This window comes from Apium graveolens, chromosome 6, assembly GCF_009905375.1.
Source record: "Apium graveolens cultivar Ventura chromosome 6, ASM990537v1, whole genome shotgun sequence".
NCBI lineage: Eukaryota > Viridiplantae > Streptophyta > Magnoliopsida > Apiales > Apiaceae > Apium > Apium graveolens.
The window spans coordinates 38,338,441-38,358,337 of NC_133652.1; the positions used below are offsets into that span (position 1 = coordinate 38,338,441).

A 19,897-nucleotide genomic window follows, 5' to 3' on the forward strand; every position below is an offset into this window, starting at 1 on the left:
ACAGTTTTAATAACATCAGAGTTTAATCCATCAGAGTTTACAGTATCAGGACTTAGACTGTCAGGATTTTCTGTATCAGAATTTGAGTCTTCATTTTCAAATCTCAGCTGATCATGGTCAATGAAATCTTCAAGACCAGTAATCTTTTTGTCATCAAAAAAGACATTGATAGATTCCATGACCACTTTTGTTCTCAAATTATAGACTCTGAAGGCTTTTGTGGAAAGTGGATATCCAACAAAGATTCCTTCATCAGCTTTTAGATCAAACTTTGATAGCTGTTCAGGATGAGTCTTGAGAACAAAACACTTGCATCCAAATACATGAAAATATTTCAGATTTGGCTTCTTTTTCTTCACCATCTCATATGGTGTTTTTTCATGCTTGTTAATGAGTGTTGCATTTTGAGTAAAACAAGCAGTCTGCACAGCTTCAGCCCAGAAATAGGTTGGAAGCTTTGCTTCTTCAAGCATTGTACGTGCAGCTTCAATGAGAGTTCTATTCTTCCTTTCAACAACTCCATTTTGCTGTGGAGTTCCAGGAGCAGAAAATTCCTGCTTTATTCCATGGCTTTTGCAGAACTCTTCCATTATCAAATTCTTGAACTCAGTGCCATTATCACTTTTTAAAACTTTCACAGAATCTTTGACCATTTTATCCAGATGTTTGATATGATCAATCAAGGTTGATGCAGTTTCACTTTTTGTATGCAAGAAATACACCCATGTGTATCTGGTGAACTCATCCACTATGACCAACGCATACTTCTTCTTTGAAATAGACATGACATTTACTGGACCAAATAGATCAACATGTATTAGATGATAAGGCTCAAGAATTGATGATTCAGTCTTGCTCTTGAATGAAGATTTTCTTTGTTTGGCTTTCTGACATGAATCACAAAGACCATCAGGAGCAAATACTGTGTTTGGCAATCCTCTCACAAGATCTTTCTTGACCAGTTCATTTATATTGTTGAAATTTAAATGAGAGAGTTTCTTATGCCAATTCCAGCTTTCTTCAATTGATGCTCTACTCATTAGACAGATTGCAGAACCATCAGTACTTGTTGAAAGCTTAGCTTCATAAATGTTACCACGCCTATATCCTTTCAGAACAACTTTGCCTTTAGATTTACTCACAATTTCACAGTGTTCTTCAAAGAAATCAACATGATAACCTCTGTCACAGATTTGACTTATACTCAGTAGGTTGTGTTTAAGTCCTGAGACTAGAGCTACTTGTTTAATTATGACATTTCCAAGATTGATATTGCCATATCCCAATGTTTTTCCAATGTTGCCATCTCCATAAGAAACACTTGGGCCAGCTTTCTCCACAAAGTCTGATAGCAGGGCCTTATTTCCAGTCATATGTCCTGAACATCCACTGTCCAGAACTAGAATATTTTTCCTGTTGCCCTGCGATCACAAAGACCACTAATTATTAATTTTAAGGACCCAGACTTGCTTGGATCCTTTGGCCTTATTAAGTTTGTTAACATTTGCAGCGGATTTAGCATCAGAGTTTATGTTAACATTTTTCTTATCAGAACTTACACTATTAGACTTTGAATCAGAATTTACACTAGAAGGAACAATGGAAACTTTCTTCAAAGAAGGTTTTATTTGATAATAATCATAGTACAAACTATGATATTCCTTACAAGTATAAATGGAATGCCATAAACTACCACAATGAAAACAAGGATTTTGTGGTTTGTATGTAACAGACTGACTCTTAACTCCTGATTTTGAAGGTAAGGAGTTAATATTCTAATTCTTCCTGCAAAAAGAAGCCAGATGGTTAGAACTTCCACAGTTATGACATGTTTTCCTAGGAGCATCAGGAACAGGTTTATAATCATTGCTTTTATTCACACCTTCCTTTCCATTCCTATTTTTCCTAGGTGATTTTACCTTGTTTGCATTCTTGACATCTTTCAGCTTATGCTTAAGCTGCTTCTTTGTCATTAAGCTTATGTTCACTTCAGCTGTCTTTTCCTGTTTTAGTTTATCAGAAGTTAATTTCTTTGTAACTTCTGATTTTTCATTTTCGGACTTTACAGTTACAAACTTAACAGGTTTTAACTTTGGCTTTTGTTTATCAACAGACTTAATTTCTTCAGTTCCTTTATCTTTCTTATCTTCTCCATAACCTAAGCCCTCTTTCCAGTTTCCACTACTTAGCAAATTTTGAGTTGTTTTGCCAGAGCTAGTCCAAGTCCTGATAATCTCTCTTTCCTTTTCTAACTCAGTTTTTAGAGATTCATTTAATTTTAGCACTTCATTCCTAACATAAAAAGCATCATCTCTATCCTTCTGAGTTTGATGGAACATGACTAACTCTTTTTCTAAGAAAACATTTCTTTTCTTAAATGTAAGATTTTCAAAAGTTAATCTTTCACATGTGAAAGTTTGATCTCTATAGCTAACAAACATGGTTTTAAGATATCTTCTCAACTCATTAATATCATCAGTATGAAAAGCATAAGTAGTCTGAGGTACCTTTGTTTCAACAGCTTCAGAACTGCTCTCAGCACTTTCTTTATCAGCATTTGCCATCAATGCATAGTTTTCCTCACTTTCAGAGTCTGAGGTGTCTGTCCAGCTTTTCTGCTTTGTGACAAGAGCCTTGCCTTTGTCACCCTTTACCTTTTTGCAGTCAGGAGATATATGGCCTTTCTCACCACAGTTATAGCATTTAACATTGGTGTAATCTCCTCTGTCAGACTTTCCTCCTCTGCCTTCAGATCTTCTGAAATTCTTCTTATCAGAACTTATGCCTTTCCTGGAAAACTTCTTTCCCTTCCTGAACTTCCTGTATGCAATCTTTGTGATTCCTTTCACCATAAAAGCACACAGCTTCATCATCTCCTCATCAGCATCAGTCTCAGGCAAGCTTTCAGAATCTGAGTCATCATCACTCTCAGAACTTGATGACTCGGTATCAGACTTTATGAAAAGAGCTTTACCCTTGTCTTTCTTTGAGGAAGCTGCTTTGGGGAATTCTTCTTCAGCCTTAAGAGCAACTGTCCTTGACTTTCCTCCTTTCCTCTTGCTTCTTTGTTCCATCTCCAGCTCATGAGTCTTGAGCATTCCATAGATTTCGTCAAGAGTTGTTTCATCAAGATTGTAGTTGTCTCTTATTGTCGTTGCCTTCAAATCCCAGCATTCAGGAAGAGCTAACAGGAACTTAAGGTTTGAATCTTCAAGATAATACTCTTTATCAACCAATGACAAATCATTCAAAAGTTTGACAAATCTATCATATAAATCATTCAATGACTCATTAGTCTTTGAGTCAAAGTGTTCATACTCTTGAGTGAGTATTGTCTTCCTGTTCTTCTTAATTGTGTCAGTTCCCTGACACCTTGTTTCCAGAGCATCCCATATCTCCTTAGCAGTCTTGCAGTTGATTACCCTGTTTGACATTACATTATCAATGGCACTATGCAGTAAGTGTCGTACCTTAGCATCCTTAGCAATTGATGCTATGTCTTCAGCAGTATAATCACTCTTTTCCTTTGATACGGTCTTTGCTGTTTCACCTGCAACTGCAACAGCGAGTTTGGTTGGTTTGTGAGGGCCTTCCTTGATTCTATCAAGGTATTCTGGATCTGTTGCTTCCAGGAACATGGTCATCCTTACCTTCCATATGGGATATTCAGATGGTCTCAGTATGGGAACTCTGATGGTCTCATATCGACTCTGAATTTGTGTCTTTGGTGGTTCCTCAGTTTTGGTAGGCTTAGTTGGAGTTTCTGTGTCCGACATGATTGTGTTTGGATCTTTAACTGTATGTATGTTAACAGATAGGCTCTGATACCAATTATTAGGTCACACACACACTGTAGAGGGGGTGAATACAGTGTATAGTACACTCAAATCGAACTTTAAGAACTTAAGTAACAGAAAACAAACTTTATTGAAACAATAAACTCTGTTACAGTATGGAACTGTTACCTCTCAGTGATGAACAAATATCACGAGAGCTGCTAGGGTTACAATGAATAATCTTCTCTAATAATGATAACACTTATAGTGTAAACCCTATATCTGTGTTTATATACTACACAGTTACAAGATAATCGCTAATTGATATGGAATATAATTTTGCTTCCTAAAATATATCAATCAGATATCTTTTCTTCCAAGTATTCCATTCTTTACAGAATTCCTTCTTCATGCATATCTCTTCTTATGTTTATCTTGATCTTCTTTCCTTTAATCAGCTACTGTTCTTATCTGATTGTCCTTCAGCACTTAAGTTATGATATCTATCTTCTGACGATTATCTCCTGATAACATATGTACTGATATCCTTAAGTCCTGACTTCCAGTATAAGTACTGATCAACAGTTAAGTACTTATTTATCCTGTTCAAGTAAGATCTGAAAGCTAAACATAAAACATATTAGCCATGACATTATCAAATATATCTAACAAGGGCATTTATCAGAGTTCTCGATAAGTCACTTGACTTCTCGAATGTACCTTTTTCATATTCAAAATTACTTCTTGATAAGTTTAATATCAAACGTTTATTTGACTTTTAACTTCTCGTTAAGTATCTTACCTTTTTCTATAAATACCCAGACTTCTTCATTAATCTTAACTTGGAATTTCTCAAAATTCTAAGAAAACTGAATATTTATTACGTCATATCTTCAGTATGTGAACTTAATAAATAACATATCAAAAGAAGCAAAAAGTATGAAAAACTGAACAAATTTAATTCATAAATTATGTTCATAAAAATACTGTTGACATACTTAGTCTCTAAATTTCTCTGACTTATTGACACATTTTCACGCTTATATGATTTCTTGCTTACGTGGAAATATGTTAGTACAATGTTAGCAGACTAGTACATTATTTATGTTGTTTTGAGTATGCTGATAGTGATAATTCTATATGATTGCTTGCTGATAGGAAGAGTTACTTTTTGTGTAGGGAGTACACGCTTATTTGCATGGGGAATAATTACTCTTTAAAATAAACTAATATTATTGAGTACTTGCATGGGGAATAGTCACTAGTCATTTCTAGCTGTCTAGTAGGCTTATGTGATTATTACTCCTATTATCCGGGCAACTCAAGAGTCTCTTGATTTCTATCTTTACTCCCTCTATAAATTAAAACGCTTCACTCTTTATCACTCATCACTCTCCTACTCTCAACAAAAACATCAAATTTCAAACTCACCTTCTGTTCAACTCTCTCTTTCTCTCATTCAAATGGATGCCCCAGTCTTCTACAGACTTGTTAATGGAGCTTATCAACCGGTCCATCATTTGGATGATGATCTGGTATATTTTGATCCTTTCGGACTTCGTGTCCGCCTCAAGGGGGTTGTTTACAGCTCTTTTGATATTCCACTTGAGGTCTTTTACGAACTCTCGTGGGATGATCAAATCGACATTCTTTTCTTTGAGATGGAAGCATCTTTCGAGTAGAAGAGACGTGCAAGGGTAGCTGAGCAGCAACGCCTTGCTGCTTTGTAGTTGCAGAAGAGGATCATCTCTCTTGCACACTCCATGTCCAGGGCTTACCAGCGCAGGGCAAGGAGGTTGGAGGCTGAGAAGAAGAAGTCTAAATTAGAGTAGTTAGGATTAGGATTTACTTGATGTAATCTGCATCTTAATGTACTATGTGTTTAATATTAATGAAATTATCTTCTTCTTTATCAATTTGTTTTTGTTGCTTGATTGTTTATGTCATGACTGCCTTGTGTTTACAAATTAATTGATTATTAGTTTTCCTGTCATAATGCTTGCAACTATATGTCTCAATGGTTATGCCTAATCAATACAGATAAATATGTTCAATGCATTACAGGTTCAACACAATCCACTCAGACAATAACAGGAGATTCAAGTTTCAATCAACAGGTATTTGTGTTAAACTGCAGCTAAAACATTTCAAAACCAAACTGCGGTTTACCCAGGCACAGCAACACAAACACAAACTCAAACACAATCCCACTCAGGTAACTCTCAAAAGGAACCTGTTTTATAAAAGGACAACAATTTCTTGATGACCTTCAGATTGATTCAGTTGTTTGAGAAAAGAATCCACCAAACATGAAAGTTTATCAGTTTACAGAATATTTTATGAGTAGTTCTCTTGCACCTTCATGTGCACAAACAGTCTTCACAGACTGAAAGGTTTGAGGGTAGTACTCCTGAGGGGGAGCTATCTAAATCCTCTCCAATTCAATTAGAGGTTCCTCAAGAAGGAACAACTCCCCTCATAACTCTAGCAGAAGCTGTCTTAGCAGTCAAAGCTAGAAAAACAATTGCATATGACAATGTCATAAGAAGGCAATCTTATCACATTTATGTGACAGTGCTCTGCAAGGTGCACACAGGTTTGAGGCTGGTGTACATGACAGTAACCCAGTCAAATCCTCTCCAATTCCAATGGAGGTTCTAATTACAAGTGGAGGACAACACACTGTCACAACCACAGAGCAATCTGTGAGTCAAACTGTGACCCCAGTCATAGATGCTTATGAACTCATATTTTTCTGGTGAAATGAGTATGATTAGCCCTATATGGTCTTCCTCTAATCATATGATCACAGATTACCTCTTCTCAGCCACCTCTTATTTCTGTAGGTCTAACAATATTTGAGCCTTTCATGTGAGGATAAGAGAAAAGATTGAGTGAAAAACAAAGAATAAGAGAGGCAGGATCCTTCCTGGCAAAAGGAGAGGTAGATGAATGTATGGATTTAGTAATCCTTGTGAAGGAACTCTGACTCTCAAAAGTCATGAGACTAGTGCAGTGAGAATTGGTGAGACTACTTATTCAAAAGAGCAGAGAGCTTAGGACTTTTATCACTAATAGACTTTTTCTGCAAATCTAAGTGAAACTTCTATTTTTTTAAACTCATCACCATGAATATCAATAAAGCTTGGAGCTGCAGACAATGTTCCAAATGGACAATGACAACAGCTTGAACAATGTGCACTTAGCTGGATCTTTCTTCCTGGAGATAATGTCAAAAAGGGGGAGAATATATCTAAATGCCAAAACATCTAATGGATGTTGAATAAATCTAAATACAACTCAACAAAAGAAGACCTGATGGGAAGATTGGTTTTGGTTTCTGCATTTGGATAAAGTTTTGACATCATCAATCAGAACTTGTGCATAATTTCATAATGAACAAGTTGGGGGAGATTGTGATATATAATAGATGATGTCAAAGATTACTGGAGCTAATAATATCATCAACATCTATGATCTGAGTATATCAGAAGATCAGAAGAGTTGAAGGCAGCAGGCAAGAGTAGAATATCAAAGGATGGAAGATTTCTGAATATAAAAGCTGGCTCTTTGTCAAGATACAGGATAGGGATGTTAGCTAGTTATCCTAAGCCAGATTTGCTGAAGCTAATAGAAGCTCTAACTGACACCCTCATCCTAGAAGAATTGGAAATACTTGTGCACATTAAGAACATAATTGAGAAAGAATCAGACAGCTCAGTCTTTACTTAATTATTGTAAACTGTCAAATATTCATTGTACAAGTGTTGTATCAGCTTTTGTATCATTTTATTTTCATTCTTTTAACTTGGGGTTAGTCTTGTTAACAGTCATGAATTTTTGACAAGCAATCTTCTCATAAATTGGGGGAGATTATTGTGCAAGACATGCCTGTATCATAACAAGACTAAGTCATACTGACAACCCTAAGTTTAGTTGTATTGTAACCTTAATCTGTAATTCATACTTGTAACACTTAATGTCTGTAAAATGTAAATGGAGCAGACTGGAGCATTTTTCTCTAAACAGTGTCAAGCCTAAGAATTCTATCTGGAAGAAGATCAAGAAGGTCATGCCTCAGAAGAATTATGAAGAAGCTTGGAGTTGAATAAATCTGTTTGGTGAAAAACCTTCTAAGTCAAGATCTCTACAAGTCACAGAATTAGTGTTATAGAGAAGTCATTCGAGAACTCAGAAAGACATATCGAGAACTCAGGAATTGTCTATCGAGAACTCAGGAAATGCTATTGGAGATATCGATAAGTCAAATACCCATTCGAGAACTCAGAGATATCGAAAAGTGTACATTCATTAGGGAACTCCGAGTTATCGATAAGCCAAAGTCCATTAGAGAACTCTGAGTTATCGATAAACCAAAATTCACTAGAGAACTCAGAGTTGTCGATAAGTCAAGTCAACAATGAAATTTCAGAGATATCGACAAGCCAACATGCCTATCGAGATGTCGAGTTCTCTACAGCTTAATTGGAGATCTCGAAGTGAAGAAATTTCTCTAAGTACAGAATTACAGAACAGATCAATATCCAAGGTTGCAAATCAACAAACAATTCACACAGCTAGATTGACAAGTCTACAAAAAGCAGCTTGAGAGATGTGCAAGATCAATGACAAATATTAACTGACAGAGGAGATTAAAGTAAACACGGGATGCTAAAGATATGCTAAGCCAGAAATGGAAGATTTGTTTTTCTATAAATAGAAATGACAAGTGACAGTTTAGAAAAGCTAATAGCATGTTTATTACACACTGTGTAAACCAACAGTTAACTGAGTTATAAAGTTAACACTGGTCCTTAGTCAGTAAGGAGAACCAAGATAGAAAATCTAGTATTCTCTCTCAAGAAAGAAGCTAAGTTTTAAAACAAGAACTTAGAGATTTTGTAGCAAAACACTGCTTGATTTTAATATAAAATTAAGTGAGTTTTGAAGATCTTTGTTGTACATATTTACATTGTTATTTATGTTTAACATCTACTCCACAAAATCATTGATAACAATCAACTGCTAAACTCAGAGCAAATCCAAAAAGTAAACATTTAAGGCAAACACATTCACCCCCCCCCCTCTGTGTTGTATTCATACCCAACAAGATCTCTGAAACCTAATCCCCCCGAAGCCTTTGACATACTCATATTGGACCAGGACAACCACCTAATTCCCCTATTACTTCCTTTCTTCGAGCCCCACCAAAAGTTGTTCATCATTCTCTCTAGCTCCTTGCATAGTGAATTAGGAAGCATAAAACAAGACATAGCATACGTAGGAACTGCTTGAGCTACATTTCTTAGCAACACCGCCTTCCCCGCTTTTGACAAGCATTTTGAACTCCACCCCTTCAACTTGTTCCACAACCGATCATTTAAAAAATTAAAAAACCTGTTTCTTTGATCTACCTATCAATGAAGGTAAACCAAGATATCTTCTCGTACTCAAGTCGCTCGTTACACGAAGAAGCTGTTTAATTTCATTTTGTTTATCAACTCTCACATTTGCACTAAAATAGATCCCTGACTTTTGTAAATTAATGGCTTGTCCTGAGTGCAATTCATACTGCTGCAGGATTCGTTGAATTTCCTTGGCTTCCTCTACAGATGCTTTGCAGAATAAAAAACTATCATCTGCAAACAACAAATGTGTGATTGCTGGTGCTTGAGAGTGAATTTTGCATCCAGTAATCCTTCCTTGCTCCGCTTATTTTCTTAATGCACCTGAGAGCCCTTCTGCACAAAAGAGAAAAAGGTAAGATGATAGAGGATCACCTTGCCTCAATCCTCTCGACGGAAGAATTGGGCCAACTTGAGTGCCATTCATATTAATTGAGTAAGAAACAGTAGAGACACACAACATAATCCACTCAATCCATTTATTCGAAAAACCCAACTGCTGAAGTTGATGCTTTAAAAACTGCCAATTAACTCTATCATAAGCTTTACTGACATCTAATTTGAGGGCTACTTCACCTTCTCCACTTCTCTTATTCTGCTTCATATAGTTTAATAGTTCAAAAGCTACAAGAACTTTATCCGCAATACTACGTCCAGGGACAAACGCAGATTGGTTCTCAGAAATAATACCTGTTAGCAACCCCCAAAGACGATTTGAAAGAACTTTGGAAATAATTTTATAGAGCACATTACAGAGTGTAATGGGCCTTAAATCTTTCATAGAATCTGCACTCTCCTTCTTCGGGATTAAAACTATTGTGGTATCATTCAGCTCAGCTGGAAACGCAACCTCTTTCAGCCATTTAACACAGCATTGAAAAACATCCCTCCCTAACAACTTCCAAAAATTCCAATAGAAGGTTGGGTTTAATCCATCTGGTCCAACACTCTTATCTGGGTGCATCTGTTTAACTACTACAGAGAACTCTTCAAAAGTGAAATCTTCCTCCAATTTCATATTCTGATCATCAGTAATAACTACTTCACACCTAGGAAAATCATGCTCTGACAAACCATTTTCCTGACCAAAGAGATTTATAAAATACGTTTCAACTACACGGTACATGCCTTCATGGTCAGAAACAACCTCACCGTTTTCATCTTTCAGATGGGTTAGATTACTTTTCTTCTTTCTCGAAGTTGCATATGCATGAAAGTATTTCGAGTTAGAGTCCCCATCTAGCAGCCAAAAAGACTTAGCTCTTTGCTTCCAATAAGCCTCCTCATGCACTAACAATTCCTCCAATTTATTCTTCTCGTCGAAATATCGTTTTGTTTCACCATCATTCTCACAATTTTCATACAATGCCAGAATCTCCTTATGCTTCCTTATCTTCTCCCTGAATTTATTGAAAAACCTTCTACCCCACTTCCCCATAAAATCCGAAAGTTCCACAAGTTTTGGAAGAAAATGAATAGGAGCTAAATTCTTCCAGTAGCTTGATACCTCCTCATGAAATGACTGCTCTTTCAACTATATATTTTCGAAGCGGAATCTAAACTTCGTCTTTGGATGATCAATACTATACAACTCCAGATTAACTGGATCATGGTCTGAATAAATCGTATGATGCACTTTCAGCTTACATAATGGGAATTTCTGCCACCAAAAAGCCACTGCAAAAGCTCTGTCTATTTTTTCTCTTATCCAATCTTTTTTACCTCTGCTTTTTTCCCATGTGTATTTGCCACCCGTAAGATCGAGTTCTATGAGCCCACAATCCTCAATGACTATACGAAAACCATCCAACAGCATCTGCGGGTGCTTGTGAAGACCATTTTTTTCTTTTTCCTCCAGCATATCATTGAAATCACTAATAATGCACCATGGAAGCGAAGATTTATTACTAAGAGTTCTTATCAATTCCCATAACTCCCTCCTTCGAGTTCTCTCAGGAAGCCCATGAAAACCAGTTAGCCTCCATGTACTGGTGTTATTATCAAGCATGTGAACGTCTATGAAATTACTACTAGCTTCTACAACTTCACAACTAATTATGTTATCCCATAGCAACGCCAAACCACCTCCCCTACCTACACTATCTACTGCCCAATAATTATCAAAACCAAATTTCTTATTTAACTTCTTTACTCCATCTCCTTTCGACAATATTTCTATTAAAAACAAGATACTGGGTTTATGAGATTTAATTAAATCCCCTAAAACACGAACTACCCGAGCGTTCCCCAACCATCGGCAGTTCCAACTTAAGATATTCATGGCTGCTGGCTAGCTTGCAAAGCAAGCGTAGCCAATTCATTGTTTGAAGACGTAGAGCAATCAGTTCCAGAAATCCCCATATCTGGGTTGATGTTTAACTTCTCATTAGAGTTTACAGCCTTAAGCCCACCTTCCGTGTCCATTACCTCATAGCTACCTGGGCCTCCTCTCATTCTTTTCCTTTCTAGTACCTTCAGCCCAACTAATTCTTCCTCTTCTAGCCCATTAATAACATTGAATTATTTCGTCCGCCTAGAAATCCCGTTGATTTAGTCTCCAAATTAACTGGATAAGATACACCCCCTGTATTTTTCAACCGATGCCTGTAATCTCGCACTTGATCTTGCTGATTCCCCAGGATATCCCAACTACCTCCTGAGTTTGCGCCACCCTTCACTCCTCCTTGTCGCTCCACCCAATCTGTGTCTCCGTCGTCTCTCAAATACTTGCTCCTTACCGGACCTGAAGCTCGACGTGGCTGAGCTCGTAGCCAGCTACCCCATTCATTGTTAACCTCATCCTTTTCACGGTTTAAGAACTTACTATAGTACCTTTCAGTATGCATTAGAACACCGCATGTGAAACAGAAATCACCGAGTCATTCATACTTACATGACACCATTACCTCTATTCCATTCCTTCTAACTATCTTCTTTCTGCGTTTCAGTGGTCTTCTTACATCAAGTCTTATATTAATCCGCATACATTCTTGCCAGATACTTGTATTGTTTTTGTGATCATATTCAAGAAACTCCTCAAAGAAATCCCCCAATTGCTTACCCACCACTTCTGTCATGAATCCTGATGGAAGATCAAAAATCTGGATCCATATATTCAAGTACCATAGTGGTACATTAGCTGGTTCCACACCTTCTGGTATCTCCGAGAGCACCAACATCGTACCATCAAAAGATCACGGTCCCCCTTTCTTAACCCAATTCATATCCTCCTTGTGATAGAATTGAAATAGGTACATCCCTTGATCAATTTCCTTAATATTAATACCCATTGCAGGTCGCCAGATATCCGCCATTTTTGACTTCATCACCCGCACATTCACATTTCTTCTTGTTAGAAAATGACCCACCAGACATAATTCATACTTATTCGATCTCTCATCATCTTCGCCTTCCAAAATAAAAGCTGCATTCTCCTCTTCTTCAATGTCCAAACCTTTCATCTGTTCGCTTAAATCATGAAAATAAGCCATATCTTCACCAGATTACTCACAAGATTCAGATTCTATAAAACAGAATATGAACGATGAGAACAAAAGAAACTCTCACATGATGGAGAGAAAAACTCTATTATTTTAGGCTTAATGACATTTTCAGCCTCAATGTTTGCACCAGTATACCCGTAAAGCCCCGAAGTTTGAAAGCGTACATTTTCAGCCCTCGGGTATCCAAAATGTGCTTTTTTACCCTTGACCCGATATTGTTCAGAAATCGGCAGGGCTATTTCAGTAATTGTCCAACCGATATTCAGATAACTTTAAAATGTACCTTTTGGACCTTAAAGTTTGGAATTGCACCTATATGTCCCTGAAGAAAAGAAAATGATAGACATAAACTGAGAACTTATACTCCTATATATTGAAAATAAACAAGTTTTTTCTGAATATATAAATTGAGATTAAACTATCTGTTATAAGAGTCACATGTTCCATAATCAAGTTTACTAAATTATAAACATTTTGCTTTGAAGTTTTTAACTACCAAGTGAAAACCAGGTTTGTTAACAAACTCGATCACCTCAAGTAAATTAATAATTGTAGCATTTTCCAAGGACATCTTATCAGGCAAGTTAGAGATAATGACCTCAGGATCATGTAGCAGGTTACTAAAGAAATCCAATTACGGAGAAGAGATTGTAGAAATCCAGAAGATGCATGATCTCATTAGACAATACAACTTAGAATGTTAATTTGCATTGGATATAAAGCCAAACAAATAGAGCACGAAACGGGAGCTCTATCGCTATGTAGCTGACAGAAAGGGAATCTCCGTATAGGTATAGAAGGTTTGTTCCAAAGCAGTTACCCTTTCGATAACTATTTCTTATGCCAAGGTTTTTAATTTCCATCTATATATTATCTTACTTTAGCCGGCATTTTATGAAGCATTTGGGCTAACTGTAGTGGAGGCAATGACTTGTGGACTCCCAACATTTGCAACTTATCACGCTGCCCCCTAGAAATCATCGAAGATGGTGTTTCTAGATTCCATATTGATCCACATCAACCTGAAAGGGCTGTTGATATATATTAAGGAAATGCACTAGCATTTTCCAAATAAAGAGTTCTACCTATTACTCTATTTTATATTTATGTTTTATCTTGTGGTCCTCGTGATAGACTGTTATGAATTAGTGGACTGGAATGAAGAGTATGACAGGTGTAATATCATGGGACCACCGGTTATATTTTGGCTACTCCCATATATGGGTGTGAACATTGTCTCCTATGTTTGAGAGTGATAATATAAGTTTTCTGGATCTGGTAAACCTATAGCTCTCATAGTTGTATTTATCATTCTCTGCATTGTTCTTCATTATTGTCAAGCTTCTTTAATGCTTGTCAACAATATAATTGTAGAATTTTTTAAGCGGTGCAAGGAGGATTCAAATTACTGGAAAAAAATTTCTGATGGAGGGCTTCAAAGGATATACGAAATGTATGACCTCCTAATGTTCTTGGTCAAAATTAAAACATAATTAATTAATGTGGCGTTCAAATGCTTATGACTGTTTTTTAGGTATACATGGAAGATATATTCAGAAAGGCTTAGGACACTGGCTGAAGTTTACAGCTTCTAGAAGCATGTTTCTAAACTAGAAAGGCGTGAGACAAGAAGATATCTTGAAATGTTTTACATTCTCAAGTTTCATGATCTGGTGTGCTTTTTAGTAATTTTAGTTAAATGATACAAAACTTGATAACACATTCCCGCACAATACGCAATATGCATGTTACCAAATATTTTCTTGACCTTTCTAAGCTTGTTTACAACTCAATGAATCAGATGAATTCCGTTCCTCTGTCAACTGACGGTTAGCATTGCTGGAGCTGGAGAAACTAATTTATTTACTATATGTTAGTGTTGACTAATCTAGACAGAGTTAGATCAATTTGTGTAGAATAAAATAGTAGCAAGAAACAGATTGAGCATACAAATTGTGTGCTTATCAGTTTCCAGGAGGAGATGTGTATCAAGTAGTAATACTTGGGGCATATGCTGGTTGTGGTGGAAGGGCATGTTGCCTATACCCTTGCCCCGCAGTTCAAAAGATTGATGACCCGTGATTGGTTCTGAGGTAAAGGGAAGTTGATTCTATTGATAAAGATGGTCCCAACCTCCCAGTTCATGCATTGGACAGTGTAACATCCCAAAATCTGGGGTCGGGGATCCAGGTTGTCACGAGTTCCATTTCCCTTAATAACACCCAATCTTAATAAATAATCAACTACTCTGTGCTGTGACCCCACAATAAACACACACACCATAAGTTATAATCTCAGAGATGAATATCCAAAAATAATCACAAGTCGTTTTATTCCACAATTATATGCCAATACACCTTAAAAGGGTTTCTGAATAAATTTACATTTCTTTGCCATTATTACAATTCATATTATACATAAGTCTGGTTCATCAATAGTTGAAAACCTAGCCTATTGGTAGCTCCTACCTCAGCTACGGCGGCATCAACGCTTCCAGAAAACTGCGGAACGTTTTCTAACCGCTTGTGAATTGGAAGCTTGGTTTTGTTCATGTTTTCTATCTGGTTGTTGTGTGATGAAAGAAGAAAGCAAGGGTGAGCAACAAGCCCACCAAAATAATATGTATAATAATTAACAATATATGAGCATTCTCATAGTACTCATTAAAGTCTTGGTCAAAAGAAATGAACCAAGTTTGATATCTTAATGCGATGAAGTCGCAAAATATTCAGTATATATACATATGTACTTTTCAAAATATTGGAAGTCCTCTTCCATGCATAATACACACAGAGTTTCAGTGTATAACTGTATAAAAATATCGTTGCAAGGTGATCTCATATATCTAACCGTGTCTCAACGATTTTCTGAAACCTTTATCATTCATAAGACAATCATTAACTAGATATAAGTTTAAAAGATGAAGTTACAAGATACTCCAATATACTTATATCTTTTCCGAATACTACTTGAACTACCACCGTTCAATGTATAAATAGTTCATCCCATAGATTAAGCTACAAGACAAAACTTGTATAGAATCAATCTTTAAAAATATCATCATAATAAAATGAAGTTACGAGATACTTCATTTGATGCAAACATCATTTTGAAAACTTGACCCTGCCAACACTCAACAATCGCCCAACCGTAGCCTTTCTATCGAAGTGCTCTGGGTAGTGTTGCAGAAATATCCAATTGGATGATGAACTCATTACGGGAGTTTATCGCGCCAGGAAGACCACTTACGATGATCAGTCGTAGTAGTGCAACCCCACCATTTTCTACATGTAGAGGAGAACCTGTCGGATTTACTTGTCAACCGAACACTGGACTATTAAGGAATGGATCGTCTTAGCGGAACTTCCGGGCCATTTGGGCCAATATAATAAGGCTGGGCCGGCGCCACTCGACCACTTACGCCACTCCTAGTTCAGATGAAATCCATGACTCTGAAACGTAAAGCTCGTCCCCCCTTTCCCCAAGTAGAAACTTATTGATACGGCTCCACCAAGTAGTCGTATCTAGTTGGAAAGGAAAACTCACAAATATTTCCCAGGCGATGCCTGTTAATGGATTAACTTGTTCCAAGAATTTTACTTCCCGAGTGTTGGGTAAGTAATCAAAAACTCTTTTATCAAAACAGCAACCTTGTTGCGAATATAAAACACACCACAGAGCCGGATCCCTCAGGTTTTGAGCGAGTATTTAAATCCCCTTCTAAAGGAGGATCTTAAATATAAAAATGAGTTTTGGGATCCGCCCTAATCTTTAAAATTATTTTGAAGACTCGAAAACATTTTTAAGAATGTTTGGAGTGATGTTGATTTAACAAAATAAATCAGTCCCAATATATTAGAAAATATCTGAATATTATTATTTAAATAATATTCCCATAAAGAATAATCTTTATAAAAATAATTGAAGTAGAAGTTTTAAAACTTATACTTGCAATGAATATTAAATAACCAAAGATATACTTATACGAAAGTACTATCTTTATTTAAATAATCAAAAGTGAGTTTGATTATCAACACATTATTCTTTAATAAAATTAAGAATAATAATTAGTAAATAATCGGAGTCATAAGTCCTCGAATGAATATTCAAAATAATATTCATTAATAAAATAAACGGAGTCATAAGTCCTCGAATAAATATTCAAAATAATATTCATTAATAAAATACACGGAGTCATAAGTCCTCGAATGAATATTCAAAATAATATTCATTAATAAAATAAATGGAGTCATAAGTCCTCGAATGAATATTCAAAATAATATTCATTAATAAAATACACGGAGTCATAAGTCCTCGAATGAATATTCAAAATAATATTCATTAATAAAATAAACGGAGTCATAAGTCCTCGAATGAATATTCAAAATAATATTCATTAATAAAAATAAAGTTATCGCATAAACCTTATTCGATTCATAGTTTTGAAAACTATATCTATATATATATATACATAAATATATATAATATACTCGGGAGTATCGACTCCCGGTTTTAGAAAAATGTTCACCTTTGGGTCCCCTGTACTAAGGGTATATGTAATTACTGCTTATCTCTAGCATAGGTATTATCAACTGAATCAACATATATATGTATCAAGAATACGAAACAGGCATGCATATATACCATATCACATGCTACAATATATCGCAAGAATTTGCTAATTTAATCATCATGCATCTATCACAAGATAATGCATATACATATGTATACATCACAACAACAGTGTAACGGGTAGAAAACTTGCATGAGTGCTCCCGGATAGACTTAAGCTTAGAGTGAGTCCGATAACCTATGAACAACAACATAAGTCGGAATTAAACCTCGGTCGCTTAAGAAACTAGACTTTAACCAATTGAACCCTAACGTTTGCTTTAGCGCTTAACGAGTCACTTAAGTCGCTCGTGTACCCTCGATTCCACCATTTTTAATAAATTAACCATTAAGGGTTTTAAGACGATTCTTTCGCGAGTGCCTTCCAACTGCATAATACACTTCACATAAATGTTTCTTACTCCAATTAGTCCTTTAAGGTCTTTAACCTATGTTTCAAAGTAAGGCGAGTGGTAACGGTTCGTTCGCGAAACGCCATTACTTAAAACGGTCGTTTCTCCTAAACCGTATATCGGATTCAAACGAACCACATATCAAAACGAAGCTCGTAACATGAACTATCTAATCATGGCAATGGTCAAAACCTAACAGTGAGTTCTCGGGTCCTGATGTTATGAACAAAAACAGTCTAAAGTAAATCGGACAATTACGACGGCTATGTTTATGCGATTACCAATTTTTATCCTACTCCAAATCAACCACCAATCAACCATAATTCAATCATTCAACCTAACTCCATTCATACAATGCTACAACAGCCCCAATAACTCAATATTTCCAAATTTATACTACTTCCCCACATGAACTAAAAGCTTTACTTAAGTTTTTTTTAACTAATCAACAAGATTTACAACTCCAAACACATCACAAAACCAACCAATCTCTAAATACACAATAACCATGCCTCTCATGAACCATACCAAACATACTAAGTCTAATTTATACAAAAGTAGGGCTAGGGTATGAGATTATACCTTCCTTGGTGAGTAAAAGTACTAGGGAGCTTGGAATCACCCTTGAAAATCCTTACCAAAGCTATATCTAAACAAAAACACAAGATCAAAATTTCAAGTTCTTGAAAAACACTATTCACCAAGAACTTTGATGAATTGATTAGCTATGATAATCATGGAATCTTGAGCTTAAACTTATGGCTCATCTAAGTTATGAATTATAGAAGCTAAAGAAACAAACCTCTTGAATTATGAAGGTGTGAAGCTTAAGTTTTGAAAAATTTCCCTTGCTTTTCCATGGAAAAGCCGAGAGCTTTTTGGATGAAGAAATGAAATAAATTTGTGTTTTGGTGAAATGATTTGTTGGTTGGTTGATTTTGATTTGTTTTGTTTTGTTTTATTACCTTTTACCATGGTAACTTTTGTGTGGTTCTAAATGAACCAACAACACACTTGCTTTGGTCATGCTTATGTCACCAAGTGATGTCACCCTCCTACCTTTGTCCTCTTCTCATTGGTTTGATGACATCATCCTCACTAACCTCTTTGATTAGCTTCTAATTACTTGGCTAATGACCGCTGATCTGTTATACGGTTCGCTTAACTTTCGTTTTCGTTTATCGTTTGAGGGATCATACCCGGGATCTTATTACTTAGGTTACCTTAACCTTTCTCAATACATTATATTCCTTTTATGATTCTCTCGTATAATCCTTGAATTTAAATCCTTTTTATTCTGTTACCTTATACTCAATTCTTTCTGTATCTGGTAGATTTCCGGGAAAAATCAAAGTGTTCGGATTTAGATTCTGACGATCTTTACATACACTTATATACCACATAGAGTACTAATAATATCCCAGAAGATCAATAAAAGAACCCCTACATAGTGTGGCATGAAAAGTTTTCTTATTCAGCATAATCAGCAAAACACTATTCATAAGGGTTTAAAAAAATTCCAAAAATTGGGGTTATTACAGTCTCCCCTCCTTAAAAGGATTCCGTACCGGAATCAGATAGAAAATGAATAGGGATACTCTCTTAGCATTGCACTTTCTAACTCTCAAGTAAATTTTCCCACATTGTGGTCCTACCACCAAACTCTGCCTAGTTTTATAACCCTTCTCCTAAGCACTTCTTCCTTTTCCATCTATAACCCTTCCTGGTTGCTCCATATAGGTTACGCCTGGTTGCATGTCTAGGCGCTCATATGCCCTTATTTGTCTGGCATCTGAATTACACTTCCTTAACATTGATACGTGAAACACGTTATGAACTTGCTACAGGTTCGGGGATAGGGCTAGCTCATATGCTAACTTCCCAATACGTCTTAATATCTCCAAGGGTCCAACAAATCGTGGACTTAGCTTTCCTTTCTTTCCAAACCTCATCCGTCCTTTCCAAGGGATACCTTTAACATTACTAGGTCCCCTATTTCCCATTCCTTGTCCTTTCGTGTCAAATCAACATACTTTTTATGTCCACCTTGGGCTACTACCAGCTGTCCTCTGATTAGATCTATTATATCCTTGGTCCTTTGGACCACTACTGGTCTGAGCATCTTGCGCTCTGTAACTTCATCCTAACATAAGGGAGATCGATATTGTCTTCCCTCAAGGATCTCATAA

The 19,897-nt window shown here is 36.2% G+C and overlaps 1 protein-coding gene across 1 annotated transcript; it reads right to left on the reverse strand.

Moving 5' to 3' along the window:
- Window positions 1-10,715: 10,715 nt before the first annotated feature.
- LOC141664920 (uncharacterized) lies at window positions 10,716-11,462 on the reverse strand. Its single transcript, XM_074470877.1, has one exon. The coding sequence runs from the start codon at window positions 11,460-11,462 to the stop codon at window positions 10,716-10,718; it is 747 nt and encodes a 248-aa protein (XP_074326978.1).
- Between the last annotated feature and the right edge of the window lie 8,435 nt (window positions 11,463-19,897).

What these genes read in the sequence shown, in the direction of transcription:
- LOC141664920 (XM_074470877.1), bottom strand. Translation starts at nt 11,462, where the DNA reads ATGAATATCTTAAGTTGGAACTGCCGATGGTTGGGGAACGCTCGGGTA.